Source organism: Electrona antarctica, assembly GCF_951216825.1.
Source record: "Electrona antarctica genome assembly, chromosome: 2".
Classification (NCBI taxonomy): domain Eukaryota; kingdom Metazoa; phylum Chordata; class Actinopteri; order Myctophiformes; family Myctophidae; genus Electrona; species Electrona antarctica.
This window is the reverse complement of record NC_136807.1, coordinates 39092008-39111596: the sequence shown is the minus strand read 5'-3', so window position 1 is coordinate 39111596 and position 19589 is coordinate 39092008. Positions and strand designations below refer to the sequence as shown.

Genomic DNA, 19589 nt, shown 5'->3' with positions numbered 1-19589 from the left:
TTGCACGTCCAAATGTTAAATGTGTCCCTACGTGCACACATTTATTTAGTATTTTCATTTCTCTAACACACACACACACACACACACACACACACACACACACACACACACACACACACACACACACACACACACACACACACACACACACACAACTTGTGCCTTCCTAAATTATTGATTAAATGATTGCTACGGAGGTCCGCAGGTGAACACAACACACTGCAGGAGTTGGAACAGTGAACAATGCGGTTCCCCCAAACAAAGTGAAGGCAATCCCCAGTAGTTTCTATGTTGGCATGTTGGAGCATCACTGTTGGTATACTCGTGTTTTGTTGTGTGATATAGTCGTGCAGTGTAATTTGCATGCACAACGCGCCGTTATGCCCATATAGTGTACGATTCCAAAACAATAAAACAAAAGAGGAATTAGAGAGATATTATAGCAAGTTTGTCCTTCCCCTGCTATCCCCTGGCACACTGGTAAAAGTGAGAGGGAGGGAGAGACTGCGGATGGGGAGAAGGAGATCTAAGATCGTTTTAATAGAAGTGAGAGACCATAACGTTGATTTAAATATTATCCAGGTGACCACAGTAAGTCAAGGTCATAAAATTCTAATGTCAGGTTCGCCCTGGAAAGCGTTGGGGGTGGATTTTATGATCTGCAAATATAATGTGCCGCAGCAGTAAAGATGCGTTTAAAGGTGTGTGGAGGAGGGCTAATCCACACAGCAGAGAGACTGCAATGTGCTGGATTCACCGAGGCGCTCCACTGGAAGCAGCGACCGTTTCCACCCAGGATAATGGAGCTCAATGGCAGCAGCAGGAGACGGGGAACATGGTGGATACACAGGACCGAAATACCACTACCGCGACAACATCAATAATGGCGACAACAACAACAATTATTCCAGCGAGCACGTGGATAAATAAACCCCCCCTCGGGATGGCGTCTGCAGCTGCAGGTGAAGGTAGGAAAATGCTTATGTTTTTATTTGTAAAGTCTATATGCCGCGTCTGTCAGATGGAGCTTTGTTGACAGCTGTCGTGATGGCATGCCGCACGCTTGAGGACTGCATCCCATCGATTCAAGTATTGATTGAGGTTGCTATTGCAGGTATTATAGGGCTATCCAACGTGTTGCTGATATCTAATGTGTTTTGTGGTTGAAACTGTTCTGGCATATGCTTTGAATGGCTAATTAAAACAATATAATGCTGATTTGTTTTGTTTGAGGCTGATGCTTTGGAATAATTTGATATATTTGCTCTGTATATTGACTATTTGATCAAACATTTACACGAGCATCACAATCACATTGAGATTCGTGCCTTTTTTGTGAATACTCAAAGAAAGTTGTGTCTAACAGTGCTGAGAAAATACTTTGGAGCCTATAGCAATGAATGGTTGCTGTGGTTGATACTCGCCTTTTTCCTAATCGTGGATAGTTTTATTCCTTCACTTGCTGATGCATGGATTGTCCTTTCCATGGATTACCCCCTTTACGCGAAGCTGAAGCGTGGTTTAGGTAGTTTCATGTTGTTGGGATTCGCTTCCTGGCTCGGCAACAAGAAACTGCCTTGATTACGTCAGTTCGTCTTCATCAAGGGCACAATTTCCGTTGAATTACACCCTAGGCACCGAAGTCGCCGCAAATGGCATTGTAAATGAACTGAACTGCAATGGCTGGGACAGAGACGTTTTCTTCTTTGCTCTTATTTTGTGGCGGGCTGTAAAATGTACTTAGGCTCTCAGAAGGAGAATATAGGTTGTAAACAACATGGGGCAAACTCTAGTCTGCGTTATATCGCCTCATCATGCTGGCTTCTTCTGGTTAGGTTTCCGTGGTTTCACCTGCAATATGACATTTAAACGTACACGACTATATGACTGATAGGTTGTTAGATGGATGGATACATGATAGAAAGAGACAGACACATACATAGATTGATAGATGCAGACAAAGATACAAAGATATACAGGTAGATATAGCCCATGTCTGTTTTGATGTCTATTTTCGTTTGGAAACGGCAAAATAATAAATAAATGTCTGACATTTCCAATTATCTTGATGGATTATCAAACCATCATGTCAGTCAAATAATGGCCTATATATAATAGCCTTATAATTGGACATGCGTTCTATGCTATAGGTCCTGCAGGTTATTTGTAGTCTTTGTTTTTGTGATTGTGTGATCGTACGAAATCTACCCGTGTACGAAAAACGATGTGCAGTTTTTGCATGCATGTTTTTGTGGTGAAAAGTTTGTTAATTTTCATTAGGGATTTTCTAAAAGAAACATAATTTCATTAGCCATAATCTAAAAAACATACTCTGTTTTGTGCAGGTATTCGCCTATAGACTTCAATACTAACCCTGGGTTTCTAACCCGCATTCATGTATTAACTTAAGCCTCAATATTCAGTTTAATATATATTTCCTCTATTTTTTTGCTATTCTTTACCTTGCTTTATGGCAAAGTATACGTTTGTATTTAAGCGTTATAGAGCTACCCCCGCACTCCGGGCCTGTACCGTTTTATGGACATCCGCGCCATGCACATGTTAGATAGCATTCTCATTCAGTTAGCCTATAATTTAGAGTTGATTCAAGTATGACAATGTTTTATAACTTAAGGATTATATTGAAACTTTTCAATCATCAGGTTTGGTAACTTCGACTGCGAGTGACTTGCAAAGGCGATATTGCAAAAATTGTGTGAATGCAATCTACATGCAAATCAGCATGGGCTGGTTTAATCACTTATATGCCAATAATGTGTGTATTTCATTTCAAAGTCACTTTAAAGTCCAAGGCAGCTTGACATATTGCACTATACTTGAAGGCTGTTTCATCGTGTGTGTGTGTGTGTGTGTGTGTGTGTGTGTGTGTGTGTGTGTGTGTGTGTGTGTGTGTGTGTGTGTGTGTGTGTGTGTGTGTGTGTGTGTGTGTGTGTGTGCATACACACGTTAGCCTATACACACGTTAGCCTATATAGCCTATATAGTTCAATGTGTGTGTATTTATATATTTACATGCATACACACACGTTAGCCTATAGCTATATAGTTCAATGTTTTGTGACTTGCAAGGACAACCACAGTGCAATTTCTTCTAAGGGTGTCCGGTGTTTATACTGCTCGCCATTTCCCCTTGTTTTCTCAGCCCCCTCCTTTGGCGGCAGTACAACTGGAAGAGACAGTCTGGAATCCAAAGTCACTTTCATTCAGCTGCAGTGAATGGGTGTCTTCCCTGGAATGCACCCCTGACAAAGACTTTACAGCACTGGAAACAGCCCACAGCACAGAATGCTGTGGCTGCACAAATTCACCCTAAAACCATATACACATAAAAGCCATTTATTTCACTTGTGTAGTGGTGCACGCGAACTTACGCCTTTTAGACAGCTCGTCTTCTCTTTGGGTTCAGAATTTGTTGTACTGCTGCCCATTGGCACGACCAGACATGAACCAAATGTGTTGTGTATAGCATTTTCAGTGGCAAAACCACAACATGCTGCAGATAATATGACGAATGATCTATGAGCATCAGTTCTTCTTTCTTTCTTTCTTTCTTTCTTTCTTTCTTTCTTTCTTTCTTTCTTTCTTTCTTTCTTTTCTTTCGTAAAGGACCATGCACAATATTAAAAATGAATGCTGCCATTTGGAGGTATTAGATTTAGCACCATAATTTCCACCTGCAGTCCCCATGGCATGTTACAATTAATAATATAGGCTGTGCCGCGCAATCCTCCTCAATAATAGCCTATTGTCTTCTAGCCTATTGGCTAGAACACAAACACGTAAAAGTCCATGTAGCCCATACATTTGGGGGATATGAAGATGTAGAAAGGCATGAAATTATACCAATATTTACATACGGTAGAACACAAAGTGACTTCCCGCCAATGTGGTTTTAATATTCCACTTGAAAGTGTGTTGATAGACTGGCGCGCAAATGAACGGATCCTTTCCAAGGCCTGTCAACGAGCATTCGTAATTAGAGTAAATAAGAAATGCCTTTATGTTGTTTTCAGAGGCAGTAAATCATCTAATGTAAATATATGTGGGCTATTTACCGTTAAGGCGGTAACTTATATTTTCTGTACATTTTTGAGAAACCGTTTCGAATATTTCACGTATATGCCATCGTCTATAGCCTACACCCCCAGCTACGAAGCTGTATTTGCTGTTGCTTTCGCCCTCGTATCGTAATAATACAAAATAGTTTACCAGACATCTTTAGATAAGCTATTCATAAATGGTTGCTTTGACAAGTTGTCGACTATAACCACATCAAAACAAGCATTTTTGGGAAACTTGCTCACTAAATTAGCTTAATTGCATGGATCTATTCTTTATTATTATTTTGCGTGTAGCCAAATAATGAGTGTGTCCACTCATTGCAGGTGCGTGCAGTACGCCATAAGCGCTTGATTCCAAATTAGCTCACTAAATTAGCTTAATTGGATCAATTATTTGTATTATTTTGCGTGTTAGCCAACGCTATTGTCCAGTGCACTCATTGCAGGTGTACGCCATAAGCATTTGATTCCAAATGGTAATATTGAAGTGTGTGTGTGTGTGTGTGTGTGTGTGTGTGTGTGTGTGTGTGTGTGTGTGTGTGTGTGTGTGTGTGTGTGTGTGTGTGTGTGTGTGTGTGTGTGTGACGTGTGTGTGTGTGTGTGTATTGCACATTGAGTTGCACATTGAGTTCAATTAGGCTACTATGTTAGCAAAATGAAGAATATAGCCTATACCTTCATGATTTCAGCACGATTCTAAATCAGTGTCTCTTCCCTGATTATAGTCTTCCAAGCCAGTGTTTGCACTGCCACCTATATATATACATCACTGATTATGATGCTAAACAATGTTGGCATACGTCGGAAAACAAATGAATCCTCTGCTTATGGATGCGAATGCGTGTATGAACTAATTATTGGGCAATATGTTGCTCACAGTTAGTGTTGTAATGGGTGCAACCATTGTAAACATTGAACAGCGAAATTGTATCCATCATGGGCTACAACTGCTGCAATACAACCATATATGCCTATACGCATTCAGAATATTTGGTGTTCTGGCGACCATGCAGAAAGTGAATAAAGGCCCAAAGATTGTATTCTGATGCTAAAGGTATATTACCAATATAGTGCGCTTTATGCACTTTATATATGCAGATGTTTTAATGCCCTCTTCTGCGTTTAATGCAAGACCCTTAAACCCTTGTGCGGTTATTTCCAACAACTTGTCCACACCGTTCCGCACAAAATACGCCGAACCATTATACAGCTGTGATTAAAGTATCTTTACCACAAACCTCCAATGGCTGTATGGTTTAAAGCAATATACATAGAGGCCTATGGCAGGTTTAAAAGGACATGTATAGCCTATATATGCTTCTGTCGCAAAACATAAAATAAATGAAAAATAAATGAATCCATGCACTTTGCCTAAATTGGAATATGCCTTTGTATAGTCAAAATTAGACTGCACATTTATCGCCAATTAAGTAATAATGAATTCCAAGACCATGTCATTTTGCTACCGTTTGAGTTTGTGACAGTTATTTGAGATTAAGATGTATTATATTTTGTACAGGTGTGTGTTGCTCTTCATGGCTATAGGCTAATGATAAGATTAATAAACCTTATCAATAATCATACTAAACTAATAGACCTTTTTCACATTATTTTGACGTTTTTGACATGAACCCATGTAAAACATAGGCTATATACACCTACTTATTTCTCTGTGTTTACGAGCGATATCGGACCAAACCAGGCTGAGGTTGGAGACCAAACACGCACTGACGCACAGCATCGTTTATAAACCGTGATTTGTTGTTGAATATAACTATATTGATCATGAAAAGGCGTAAAAAGTCCAAAGTGAAATTAAATAGAAAATGTATTAATTCATTATCTTGTGTTGCGAACATATAGGCGTGTGTTAGACTACTTGCGTCCGTGAACACGGGGGCGTTAAGAGAGATGGATATTCAAGAATAAAAAAAGGAAAATGCCAATGTAATATGTTTTATTGTAAAACAATAAGCATGGGCAAACAAACGTTAAACATAGTGTCTGTACAAAATGATCAATTTGATCACATTCACTGTCACATATAGGCTACATCTCAAATAAATAAGTACAATTATGAGACAATGTAATAGATATTGTTATTGTACAACATGTATATAATAACAGTTGCAGTAATATAACAGATATTATAATCACAAATGACCACCAGACAGTTATTTGCCTATATCCTGGACTGTGTGGCTTGGACGTAGCTACAGGCTACGTCCAGTATACAATGCTACGTCCACGTCCACGAGAAATACCCAATTCTGAAATAGCCTAAACAAAGTCAAGCTATGCCATATAAAGCTATATCTGTGTTATACCTACCTATACCCATGTGTTGTCTATGTTTGGGAGTACATTTTTCCAAGGGCCTGCTTCATAATCCATCAGGGAATTGTTTTTACTGCTGTGGTATAGCTAGTAAGTAGGTTAAGGTCTGTCGTCTGGGCGTTTAGATTTCATGGTTGAATCTGAACTCAGCCATGCTGACAAACATCACATGTATATAGGCTATAATGCACATGAGATTATATTCTTTCGATTTCTGGAACAACTTTTGCGTTATTCACCTGTGTTGGCTTAACAAAAGCATATAGTAATTCCTCACTTTGATAATTTAGCTTAATAGTATAATTACAAACATCACGTGATCTTCAGGGCATGGCCGTGACAGCATATAGAGCTAGTAGACATTGTGCATATAGACAGTAGGGGAAAACAGAGCTTATCCATAAAACGAGTCATGTCTTTTTGTATTTGGGCTACTTAAGTTCCTCATGAGCAATGCAAGAAAACGGTAAACAAATGTTAGGATAAAACTCTCACTGGCGCCAGACGACTATGGTCCTATTTTAGAGGCGTGGACACGCAACACCCAAGAGCTTATTGGTTTGTGCAAACTATAGGTTTGTACAAACAACTAGCAAAGAACTGGTTTTGTATATGGTTTTGTATATTGATCTGCAAGACAAGATCAATAGGTTATGGTTTCAACATGCTTGGGTCTATTATGTATCTGCAATATCAACTCTATACTCGCCCTGCTCTGCAGTCGCTTTCTTTTACGTGCATGCAGTCCATAAATGGTTACATTTAGATCAGAAAAAAATGTCTCATATTTGGTTTAATGTTCCCGGGGCCCATGGTGACGTGCTTGTACATGTATAGGCTACTTTGTTATAACTTGTTTGCTTGGTGACGCGGATAGCCTCTGCGCAGTGCAGTATATTGCAATGTAGGCTACAGTAGTCCGTATATAAGTCTTGTTTGAACCGAACCTGTCTATATACAATTAACTTTTGCTATTAGATGCAACAGTAACATCATTCCTGTTATGAAAGCCCTCGTCTACTTAGCCCTTTAACGAACCTTTTTACCTCCTCTCCTCTCCGCAGTATATATATATATAGTCTCCTCTTCATGCGTATTCCTGTTTGATATGACTTGTTTCACATGCACAGTGTTGGTTTTATGTTGAACTAGGAACTCAACTGCACTCTTATTAACGACACGTTTATGAACAATCAAATGGTCCTCGTAAAAATTTATTGAAGGACATAAAAACATGCACGGCCACTATAGCCGAATATAGCCGGTGTAGCGGGCAAGTTTTCAAGAATTTGAATCCCCTCCACTCCCATCTTCACAAATTCCATTTTGGAAATATTTGGTCAATTGCTTATAGCTGTTGTAACAGTGCTAACTTTAGTCTTGGTGTATTCTATGTCCCATGTTAAGCTGCTATAGCGTATCTGTAGCCTGCTGGCTCGTCCCTTTTTGCATGAACTCAAAGAGCCACTATATCAACAAATTACACAGCGACGAGATATATTCCTCGCTTAATCAAATGTACAGACGAACTCTGTAAACTATTTTAATAAATTGTGCAAGCTGTAACATCCAGTGCATTAAAATGGGTTACGGTAGATTTTGCCAGACAGAGATTGATTACACCATCAAATAGTGCCTTGAGAGATTTGGGACCTAGGCTACTCTGCGTAGGTTTGTGATGCGACGAGACAAATAGCTAACACGAGTGCTACACAAAGTCTATATATCCTGCACACGCGGACAGATTATTGTTGGATTTGGAATTTACCTCTAATATGTCCGAAGAAAAAGCAAAGGAGCATATTCATTAATCCGATTCATGAGCTTTGGTATCCCAGGATAACTCGCGCATTGATCCACTGTACAATTTTTGTGGGGGTAAATATAATCACGTGTTGGCGAGGCAGCCAATAGCAGCCAGGCAAGCGTTGAGAAATAATTACCTGCCTTGATTGTTCTATGGGTAGATAAAAAAGTACACATACACTCCATATAATAATCGGATGCATGTAAAAGAGTCAGGAGGCTTCGACATGTCGACCACGGGTCCCATAAGTAATTATTATGTGGACTCTTTGATCAACCATGAAAACGAGGATGTCCTTGCGACTCGATTTTCGGCGCCTGGTTCGCACCCCACCGGCCCTCGTCCGACGTCCCTGGTACCGGAGTGTGTTGGTGTCGACTACCCGTCCTGCAGCTTCGCACCGAAGCCACCCGTTTTCTCTACCTCTTGGGCCCCTGTACACTCCCAGTCCTCTGTGGTTTACCATCCATACAGTCACCAACCTCATTTAAGCACAGACTCGAGGTATATGCGGTCATGGCTGGAGCCGATATCTGGTGCTATGCCCTTCCATGGCTATCCGGCGAGCGGCAGGCACTATGGTCTAAAGCATGACGCCTTCCAGGAGCACAGAGCCGGCGAATGTATCGCCTCCAACGGACGCACCTACACGGATTATCTTTACTGCACATCCGCTGACATACGAGACAAGACGCCGCAGAATATCTCTTCTCCCGAGTCGGAGCTCCCAGCTTCAGCGAAACAAAAAGACGAGAAGCCAGAGCTAGACCCGAGTAAGTTCAAGCCCTTGTTCTTTTACAACCGTGTAAGAAGTTAGATGCAGGCTTTCTGTTAATTGCATTTGCTTAAAAGGATATTCCAACGTGTTCCATGAAATTAGATTATATCTTTCTCATCCCCCTTTCCGTTCTCAACTGAATCGCCTTTACTAGAGGGCTAGCTTTAGGAACTATAAAAGACAAACGCTAGTAGGCTACTAAAGGGCTATAAAACGAGCAGGGTTGTAAACATGGACTCGGGGAAAAAACTATAGCCTATACGACGGTTGTGCATTTGTTATAGACTATAGTAGCCTATCATCTCCATTGTCCAAATCATACGAATTAGATTTTTTCAATATAAGAACTAGCATTAATATCAATCAATAAACGTCTTGTGGTTTTATTTTACGATCATAGTGTTGACCTTCCTGCCTTTTCGTCACATCAGTGTATAGGAGGATTATTACGACCTCAGAGTCACTGCTTTCTCACAGCGGGTCCGTCCATGCAGTGACATACTCCCACAATATCCCCTTTGAAGATCAGTGGTGGAATATAGATTGCACACACAGTAATGAAAATGTGATTAATAAAAGATAAGGCTGCGCCATATTGCCATATGCGCAATGGAGTCGTCTGGAGCCTTAATATGACTCCACCACTCCAAAACAAATTCATATGACTCCCAAACAACTTTAGGAATGTTAGAGACATATTCTAGGACTTTCACCACGGACCTGTAAAGGCTTGAACCACAGGCCGTTTTATGGGCCAATAAACTGAATAAGCGCATTGAGTATTTTACGACGGTGTTACTCAGAAGTTAGGGGGGCAGAGAGGAATGGCCATGCAGCTCAGGCCTAGACATATATGCTTCCCCAAAGTGAACCACGTCGCTTGGCTTTAGCAATACACGTTGAATTTCCACAGGATTTGACTTTGTGTGCAATGGGCCTGTGTGAATTTGGGCACCATTTGATGCATGGGGTCACTCAGCTGCTGCTTTGGTCCTGAAGGCTCTGCATTCATATGGTGCATTGTACATTTATTTCAAATTTGAATGTGCTGACATAATAATTGATTATCAATTTTGTTGATTTGCAGACAACCCAGTGGCAAACTGGATACACGCACGCTCCACAAGGAAGAAGCGCTGTCCGTACACAAAGTACCAGACTCTGGAACTCGAAAAGGAGTTTTTGTTCAATATGTACCTTACCAGAGACCGCCGATACGAGGTCGCCAGGGTCCTGAATCTGACGGAGAGACAGGTCAAAATCTGGTTTCAGAACCGACGTATGAAGATGAAGAAAATGAACAAAGAAAGGCTCGACAACAGCAATAACAATGCCAATAAAGAACAATAATGTCTATTCACCAATGGACTCACTTCAATTCAGCAAACTATATACTAATAACCACTAGTATCACATGGACAACACAGATATACCAAAACACACGATGACCCCTTTCTCCATATTTATCACTTTGTTGGATTTTGTATTAACCTTAACTTCAAGACTATTTGATGCTGAATATATTGTTTTTTCCAGTGCACCTTTCTGTGTCCAGCTTTAGAAGAAGAAAAAATGTTCTATGCGGAGAGAACACATTCTGCTCTTATACTTTGATAGGTTTATGATTATATGTTTTTCTTAAGGCAAATTATACAAGTTGCAGACTTTGGATAATAATGTAAACTGTCCGAAGGATAAGGGAGATAATACTTGAATTATTTTTGAAATTAATTTGCCCATAATTTATGATGTCCGTGTGAATGTTTCGTTTATGTATGTTTTCTTTCCACGTTGTTGTGCAGGTGCAGTAGGCCTATATTTTGTACAGAAACAAAACATCTGCGAGCTTGTATGTCTTTGTGTTTTTGTGATAGTCGTCGGTATATATAGCCTACTATTTGTGCATCTCTCATTCTTTTGACTGCAGTCTCCTGCGAATTTAATTATCAAGTGTAGATATAGGCCTCTTCAAAAATATATACAAACGTATTCACGAAACATGTGTTTTCTGTATTTATTATCCATTCAAGTGATAACATCAAATATACTGCCGACCAACCGCATTTTGGTTTTATTAAGGAAATGGGTTTGTATAGTGGGCCTTCCATATTGAGCCTCTTCCAACATCAACAAAGGGATTATATTTTCATGATCAAAGAACTGTAATGCAGCGAAATTACCAACTCGCAGACACGTCATAGATATAGGAAACAGATGGTTATAGTTCCTTAATTAAATGTCTATAGGAGTCATTTGTTTTGAAAAAAGAACATTAGGCTAGTCCAAGTACAAGTTGCTACATTTGAAAATAGGTCAAAAGCTTATGTATAAACATAGCTGATGATTCAAGAAGACATTTTGTTTTTTATAATACTATAGCTTAAACTACCAGCCCATGTATTTATTTATTTTGTTTTTGAAAAGCGCTATATGCTATTTGGCGCCCTTAAATGCAAATAGACATGCAAATATGCAGCTAATAGACTATTAGCTAATTTGCCTCTATTGAATCAAACATGCATAGTTTTGTAATACACAACTGTTACACAATAGGTCTGTAATAAAAGATTATACATGCAAATGTCACGACCTCCTGTAAGTATTCTTTCTGACTTTGGTGTAGTAGGCTATACGAGTGAAAGAAAATATGAAGTCTATATACCATCGATGTGATCGTATAAGCGATGGTGATATTTTAAAGTGCGCACTCGGCCAGTTTACATAACCCACTGCCTGCACTCTGCCAGGAGAGCATTTTGATTGAAATTAACATGCCAATATTAATCTAATAGTATAGTATGCCATATACGCATTAAATGCATTGGGTCAAGCTTATGTATTTTTTTTAATTGTGAAATAAGCTTACGTGAATAGTTTTTAACGAGAGACAAATTCCCATGTCTGGCATTTGTTTCCTGGGATAGGCCTAAATTACCTTTTTGTGGTGGCAAACAATACGGACAGGATGCTGTAATTTCAAAGCCCAATCCAGTGCATTTCCGCACAGCTAGGGCAAAAATGCTAGTTTTACAGCCCTGTTGGAGCGCGGCTGTTTGTCTCAAATGCAGACCAACAAAGCAAACTCGACTAACTGGCTAGACGTCTGGGCTAAATTACTTTATGGTTTTAATGGACGGTGGTGGTGGACTCGTTCAAAGGAGAGCCATACGCTTCGTTCAGCCAGTTATGCCTGCTGGCCATTGGCAACCCCCCCCCCCCCCCCTGGATGTCATCACGTGAGAGGTATTGGGTATTATATCGGCATATAAACAATTAGATGAAAACGTCAATAGTTGTTGTGTCTTGTGTATTAAAAAAAAGTGCTCCCACGGCACTGCTCCCACGGCACTATCAACATATCCAAATGAATAAAAAAAGGCCTCGTTTTCAATTTGCTTTTGGTGTGTCGTATTAGGTTATATTTCCAGTAACCTATACTGCAAAATTTCGTGTGGCAGACTGGCAGTGCTTTAGTTCGATTTGCGTAATGAAATATTTAGACTATAGCCTATATATGGAGACCTTCATGATATGAAATGTGTCTGTATTATACTCCAGTGTATAATTTGTGGATGGGGCTTGTTGTAGTTACTGATACATCTGAACACTAGATGACGCTGTTGTTCCACTCTTTGGGCTATAACCCCTGGACTCCTGAATGGCCAAACACGCTCTGTGGCTTGGGTAAAAAATGAGGAGTAGCCTTATCGATGACAAAATGACAGATATGGTCACTCACCACGTTTTGTGTCAAGTACAGTTCGAGGATGTAGTGAATAACCATGGCTATTTCATTTGGGGACAAATGGGGTTTCCGTTGACCCTTTTTTATTTAATGGTGACTTACTGGCCCTATTACGATTATTTGTTAGACTCATGGTGACAATTTCAGTTTTAGAAACTTTCCAACATACATTGTTGTGAATGTATAGATCAAGCAGGCAAGTGCATGGTCTTGCTGCTGCATATAGTAGCCTACAGCACTGTTTGCCTTTAGGCTACGTGCGTTGAAATGTTTGGCTCAAGTACACTCTGTAACACAGTAATTGGCAGTTCTCTTTTTTTACGTGGGGACATAGTTGAGTCAATGTATTTAAATTAATTGCAACTACAGGCTACAACAACATAAACGCACAGAAACTACGTATTTTCACACCGAATTGTAATACATTTTGTGTACAATAGCAACAATAATAGCAGCAGCACTGCAGTCAGAAAAACAACACCATCCACTGTATACTCTTTATTACTATTTATGAATTTATTATAGTAGTTGTGGTAGAACATTCAGTCAGAAATACTATTATTATTATTATTATTATTATTATTATTATTAAGTAACAGTAGCCTAATAATAATAATGATAATCATCATCATAATAAATAAATTACAGAAGTTACAACAGTAGCAGTAATGAATATTCTAGGCTACTATATGATTTACATAATATGATAGGACTTTTAGGGTTATCACGACCATAACAGGGCGATGAAAACATGCGGATTGTTGCGATAATGGCAGTTGCATTGAGGCCTATATGCTGTGACTGCTGTTGCATGTGAATGTCAGGGACAGATATAAGCTTACAAACTTGCAAAGACGTGTAACAATGGCAGTTCAATCTGCATATTTATAGAGTGTGAAAAGTCTATAAATTTGCTTACTGGGCCTTTCATATTTTACGATGATGTATAAAAATCGTCAGCAAACGCCACAAAAACCACACTGGTATTGGGAAGAGGCCTATACAGCGGGCTGAGCTAAGAACATGTCCGTCGGTATAACTAAACACCCAAGTAAAATTTTATGAACTCCACCACGTGGGAGATTTACTACGTTTCCCTCGTAGGTTTTTACGGGGTCAGTAAGTGGCAGCTAGTATTCATAGGTCGTGTTTATATTTGCATGTGACGGTGTTTTACAACGCACGGTGCAAGTGTCTCGGCGTTGGTCATTGCTCGATTACGACGTCTAGAGTGTTTTGCCTCTGTATTCTACAGTACATCATATAGTCTAGGGTTTGCATGCGTTTGCCATGCCCCTGTTCTTTATTGTCTTTTTTGTGTTGACATTGTGCATGGTCTTGATGACCCCAAATGCTATATAAAGCCCTTTATGCTCACAATGGGTCAAACCTAACATTTCATATATAAGCTTTATTAGTCCACTGTCCTTTATTAGGCCACCCCATTAGCTCTATACCAATTCTAATGACTAAACCTTTCCCACTTTTTATATAGATACATATACTGGAATTCCTACAAAAAAAACACACCACATTTTAGACAGCCATATGAGTTAAAGCTATTTCACATAACTCCATGGTTTGTGGCAGAGATATTTCCTACCGTTGTGTGTGTATTGTAACAAACGTAGCATTTATAAGATGTTATAGTCTCTATAATGTTCTGCTTATGATCGCAGGTCCTCTCAAGGTGTATACAGGCCTACGCGTGACCGTTCGTGGAGAGATGAAGGGAGGGGGTACTGGGAGGGGGTGTTGTAGTGGGGGTGGTTGGGTAGGAAGCTAAAAAAAAAAAAAAGAAAGAAAAGAGAAGCTCCCGTGACTGTGCCGGTGGAGCAAGCCAGCTTTAATCTAAGCTAACACACATCCAAAGCACATGCCACGAGCCGGGTTTGAGCCTGCAAACGCCGAAAACACTGACGACTGTGAGAGAAATTCGATGAGAAGCACGTCTGAGAGAGACTGAGCTGCCGTATATTGTCCAAAGGGGCAGCGTTTCTCCTAGTTCCGGTTTGTCTGTGCCTGTGCTGTGTGCGAGTTGTGGGACCTAAACAAAAGGCTGCCATCACCCTAAAGGAGATAGGCTATTCTGACTGCGAGAGAGCCGTCTGTTTGATGCAAACCAAACATGAGCTCCTATTTTGTTAACCCTCTTTTTTCCAAGTACAAAGGCGGCGAATCGCTGGAACCAACTTACTACGACTGCAGGTTTCCACAAAGCGTTGCCCGTAGCCACACGCTGGTGTACGGACCCGGAGCTACCGCACCGGGCTTTCAACACCCGTCCCATCATGTGCAGGACTTTTTTCACCACGGGACCACGGGAATCTCCAATCCTGGATACCAGCAAAACCCCTGCGCTTTGGCTTGCCACGGAGACGCGACGAAATTTTATGGATATGAAGCCCTTCCGAGGCAAACGCTTTATGGTACCCAGCAAGACGCAAGCCTCGCGCAATACCCAGACTGTAAATCGTCGAGCAGCTCTAACCCCGGAGACGGACAAGGCCACTTAAATCAAAACTCCTCTCCCACTCTTATGTTTCCTTGGATGAGACCCCACGGTCAGAGTTATAGAATTATTTCGTATTCTTCGTGTGTTGCTGTTTCTCACGCGCGCATGTGAGTGTCTGTGTGCGTGCTTGAGTGTGTTTGTCCGTCTCTGTGTGTTGTATACGCCTGTGTGCACTCGTGTGTTCGTCACCGAGAAAAGAGAAATAAGTGTGGGAACGGGATAGGGGGTATAAAACCTTTATTGCACTTGTTATAGCCCACGACTGTGGAGCACATTGTCCTTAAAGGGACTGAATTGTTGCTTTGCTCAAACACAGCGTTGTGGAACATAACTCATGGCACCAGCTCAGTCAATTATTGTTCTCACAAGATATTTCACAAATTCTAAATGCTATAGCAGTGGGGCGAACACGACCGCGGCTTGAAACGAGGTATAGTTCCACGCATATACCATCAGCAATCGCACTGTAATGACAGATAGGTTATCCCAAAGCAACACAACATTCCCTGCTCATTTAGAAAGCGGGGTTAAAGGCTTTGAGGGGGATGTAAGCCACAGGCCTAAAGACGAGGCTCAGACATATTGCTGTAGTCATAACGACTCTGCAGATATTTACTTTTATGGGATCATTCTTTGCAGGTTACTGTACTGTAATGCCTGTGTAAAACACCTATAGGTCTAATTTATCTTACAGTATATATGCGTTAGTCAGTCATGTGTATATAGTACTTCATTGTGGAGTGTTTGTAATTCCCTTGTATACAGAAATATTGTCAGAGGTAGGCAGATGTTTGTTTGCCTTCCCCTATCTCGCTGTTTCAGTTCACTCTTTCTCTCTCTCTCGTGTGTGTATGTGTGTGTGTGTGTATGTATGTATGTATGTATGTATGTATGTATGTATGTATGTATGTATGTATGTATGTATGTATGTATGTATGTATGTATGTGTGGTTGTGTGGTTGTGTGGTTGTGTGTGTGTGTGTGTGTGTGTGTGTGTGTGTGTGTGTGTGTGTGTGTGTGAGTCTGACACGTGCATGCATGCGTGCGTGTGTGTTTGCGTGTCTACCTGTCAGAGAGAGAGCCTTGCAAATATGAAAAAGTCTCCTTGTTCACACCCAGAGGGGTTTAAGCAAACATAATAGATATTTGAATGTTATCAATTTTACATTTAGGTCGTATACAGTGTAGGCCTGAATTACGTGATAGTCGTGTAGTTTACGTGTGTAGGCCTATTTGGCAGCCCATATTGTGGCCATAGTATCCAATAACCAATTATGAGAGGTTGACTGTTGATGTTGACTGGAACTGCGCTCCAGTTATCATAATACCTGGTAAATATCAAAATAAGTTATGTTATGAGAACACGCATGTGAGAAAAAGCATCTGAGCTTCAGTTGGTGTCAGCCATTGTTTTCCTGCTGTTGGAGTGTGTTAGTAAATATTACTGCAGCAGTTTTCGCAAAAAAGCTTATACTCAATCCGCCCGAAAAAGCGAGAGTGACCGCAAGTTCAAATTTGCATTCAAAATTGACTATTTTATGGTGAAGAAAGGAGAAATGTAGAAATAAATGACGCGCATATTACTGCCTATGGGGACCCTGATCCTGATCACTCTATAAGCTAACCTCAAGCTTTATTTTATTCAAGCCCCAGGAAGACGAAACGGGAGGCAAACCTACAGCCGCTACCAAACTCTTGAACTGGAGAAGGAGTTTCTCTTCAACCCCTACCTGACGCGCAAAAGGCGGATCGAGGTGTCCCACGCCCTGAGTCTCACTGAGCGGCAGGTGAAGATTTGGTTTCAGAACAGGAGAATGAAGTGGAAAAAGGAGAACAACAAAGACAAGTTTCCGGGTCAGAGAGGGGAGGCTGAAGCTGAAGCCGAAGCCGAGGCCGAGGAAGAGGCCAACGAGGACGGTGAAGTGGAAGAGACGGAGGAGAAAGAAGCGGAAGAGAAAGAGGAACCCAAGGAGTGATTTTATGGTCTTTTTATGGTTATATGGCTGAAAAAAAAGAGAAAAAGAGGTCCCATAAACAGACGACGGGGTTTAGAAGGAGGCAAGAAGCGTCAACTTTATGACCACCCTTTCATTTAGTCAAGAGGGGACATGCAGGAATCCCATATTGCTAAACCATAATAGGCAAATGTATCCCTTTCTCACAATTATCCTGATAGGAATATGGTTAGCATTATTTGGATTTTCATAATAGGCTAACCACACGCACTCGCACGCACGCACACACACACACACACACACACACACACACACACACACACACACACACACACACACACACACACACACACACTTAGCAATATTCTGTTTGATAGAATAACACCTTTGCCAAAATGATAATTTAAAACGCATGTAAAACGGGAAATGGCTCATTGAGTTGTAAAGATTTAGTTTTAATAATCTATCTAAACAATACTGTTCTGACCGATTCTGACCCGTCATGTAAATAGATAATATAGCCTACATGTACAAAGAACATGGACCGTATTTTCAAAATAGCTGCCTTCCCGCTATTATTAGCGAAATGTAGGCCTAACCTTGTAGTAACTGAACACTATTTCAGCTGTTTCAATTCAGACAAGAATAGCATTGGCTAGCAGGTTCATGTATAAACAACAAATGTTTTGATTATTTTGATAGTTACTATTATTGTTGTTCTTTTTCTTCATTTCCATTGTGAACGGCCAAGATAAAGATAGCCATTAGCTCCTCAGACATATTCTTTCTAGGATTTACCAGGGAAATGCAATCGTTTGAAATCCTTTGATGCTACCTAAACCTGGGGAAATTGCAATATAGAGATTTCTGAATATAGAGATTTCGTATGGTTTTGTTTGAAAGTGTTATCAACCTTATATTAAGTTATATATGTAGTATTTACCCAATATACAGTATACACTTGTTGAAGACAATTTGAGTCTTGGGAAGACAATTAGCTCAAAGTCAAGCAAACAATTTTGTGAGATTGTACCGCGGCACTACCTAATTACAGAGCATTTGCCTTTTCAGAATTTTTATTCCAAACTTATGGCATTGCTCTGTTTTGATTGAAAGCTATTTCCCCAACAACTAAAACTGCCTATAGAAACGCACATGACCGTGTATGATAATACCTGCTACAATTACAACGATTTTAAAGTAAGGAATTTTATTTTAATTGTGCTGGTGATATAGAGTAGTTGTTTTTGCACTGAATATAACCTTTATGTACGTCTTGTTATATATTGATGTTAACAGTATGCTCGTTTTCTGGTGTTTTCTCCTGTGAAAGACAGAACTGTGTGTCCCCGCCATGGTTGTTGATGTAAAAATCACCAATAATAAACAAGATGGCTCACAATCACTTCTGTTTCTTTAGAGGAGATGTAGTGACTGAACGGATCCGATTTTAACACAAATAAAAGAGCACTGGCGCACACATATACGATCTATTAGGCTACTTATTAATATGGATCAGTGACATATCGGTCATATAGGCATGTATTAATAATTAATATTTAATCATATTTGCTTTCACATGCTATATCAACAGAAATGTATGTTACCTGAAGTTTCTTATTCTGCCTATATGGCGACATTCACGGTTATGTTTTTAGTTGTGAGTGAGTTACAAATAATAAGATATTACACACACAAAAAACAAAACAATTGAGTTTTGTAACATAGCGACAGGGCACATTCACGTATTAGACGCACGAGAAGTAATGTAATTTTGAATTAAACTTTCAAATCAATGTTTTTATTAAAAGTAAGACATGTAGCGTCTGTGGAAGATGTCACCCTTTATGGAAAAGCTTTGAATCCGACAATACTCGGCTTGCAGTATTCTCCGAAGGCTACGCTTTTGTTTGATTCATGCACTTAATAAGATAGTTCCTCGCTTCAGGGAGGATATGAACCATTCTTTAATGACTCACAGGGTGAAGAGCGTCTGGTTTGAGGTCATATAAGTGGCGTGTTTTCATAACAACAGGGCAGTGTTACAAAATGGGACTCTATATCCATGCTATACACACAAGGTGTTTGCGTGCAGACAGAGTCGAACGGTGTTTCTACTTCCATGCATCAAGCCCTTGAAATGAAGCAGGCCAAGTGTGGTTAGCTCCCTCCCGCACCTTGTCCTTGTCACGTCAAATCCAATCTGTAATGCACTCAGACAGTCAAAGGCCGGACTGTTTGTTTGCATGGTATGAGGAGGATATAAGAGAATCCCCATATTTAGACATAATATGTCTAAATAACGGACATATTATGTCCGTTACGTATCACTTGGCCTACCCCATCCAAAACACCCCAACATTGAGGGGT

General features: G+C 40.2%; 3 protein-coding genes across 6 annotated transcripts in view; all 3 read left to right on the top strand.

The window, feature by feature from the left end:
* The window catches only part of LOC306917738 (homeobox protein Hox-A2b-like), a 128589-nt gene that overhangs the window by 62710 nt on the left and 46290 nt on the right, over window positions 1-19589 (top strand). The gene's annotated exons all lie outside the window — the stretch shown is intronic.
* On the top strand, window positions 183-18611 carry hoxc8a (homeobox C8a). 3 transcript variants are annotated; one of them, XM_079495993.1, is made up of 2 exons: window positions 183-968; window positions 16912-18611. In XM_079495993.1, the coding sequence occupies exons 1-2, from the start codon at window positions 671-673 to the stop codon at window positions 17238-17240; spliced, it is 627 nt and encodes a 208-aa protein (XP_079352119.1). In that variant the 5' UTR covers window positions 183-670; the 3' UTR covers window positions 17241-18611. The 3 variants fall into 3 exon arrangements, with proteins under 3 accessions (XP_079352119.1, XP_079352118.1, XP_079352117.1); XM_079495992.1 differs by lacking the exon at window positions 183-968 and adding an exon at window positions 14579-15313 and having other exon boundaries at window positions 16918-18611; XM_079495991.1 differs by lacking the exon at window positions 183-968 and adding an exon at window positions 14579-15313.
* Window positions 8082-11590, top strand: hoxc9a (homeobox C9a). Its single transcript, XM_079524264.1, has 2 exons — window positions 8082-8999; window positions 10092-11590. The coding sequence occupies exons 1-2, from the start codon at window positions 8423-8425 to the stop codon at window positions 10352-10354; spliced, it is 840 nt and encodes a 279-aa protein (XP_079380390.1). The 5' UTR covers window positions 8082-8422; the 3' UTR covers window positions 10355-11590.

What these genes read in the sequence shown, in the direction of transcription:
- hoxc9a (XM_079524264.1), top strand. Translation starts at nt 8,423, where the DNA reads ATGCATGTAAAAGAGTCAGGAGGCTTCGACATGTCGACCACGGGTCCC. An exon ending in GAAGCCAGAGCTAGACCCGA is followed by an intron (nt 9,000 to 10,091) that starts GTAAGTTCAAGC and finishes GTTGATTTGCAG; the next exon opens with ACAACCCAGTGGCAAACTGG.
- hoxc8a (XM_079495991.1), top strand. Translation starts at nt 14,878, where the DNA reads ATGAGCTCCTATTTTGTTAACCCTCTTTTTTCCAAGTACAAAGGCGGC. An exon ending in TCCTTGGATGAGACCCCACG is followed by an intron (nt 15,314 to 16,911) that starts GTCAGAGTTATA and finishes ATTTTATTCAAG; the next exon opens with CCCCAGGAAGACGAAACGGG.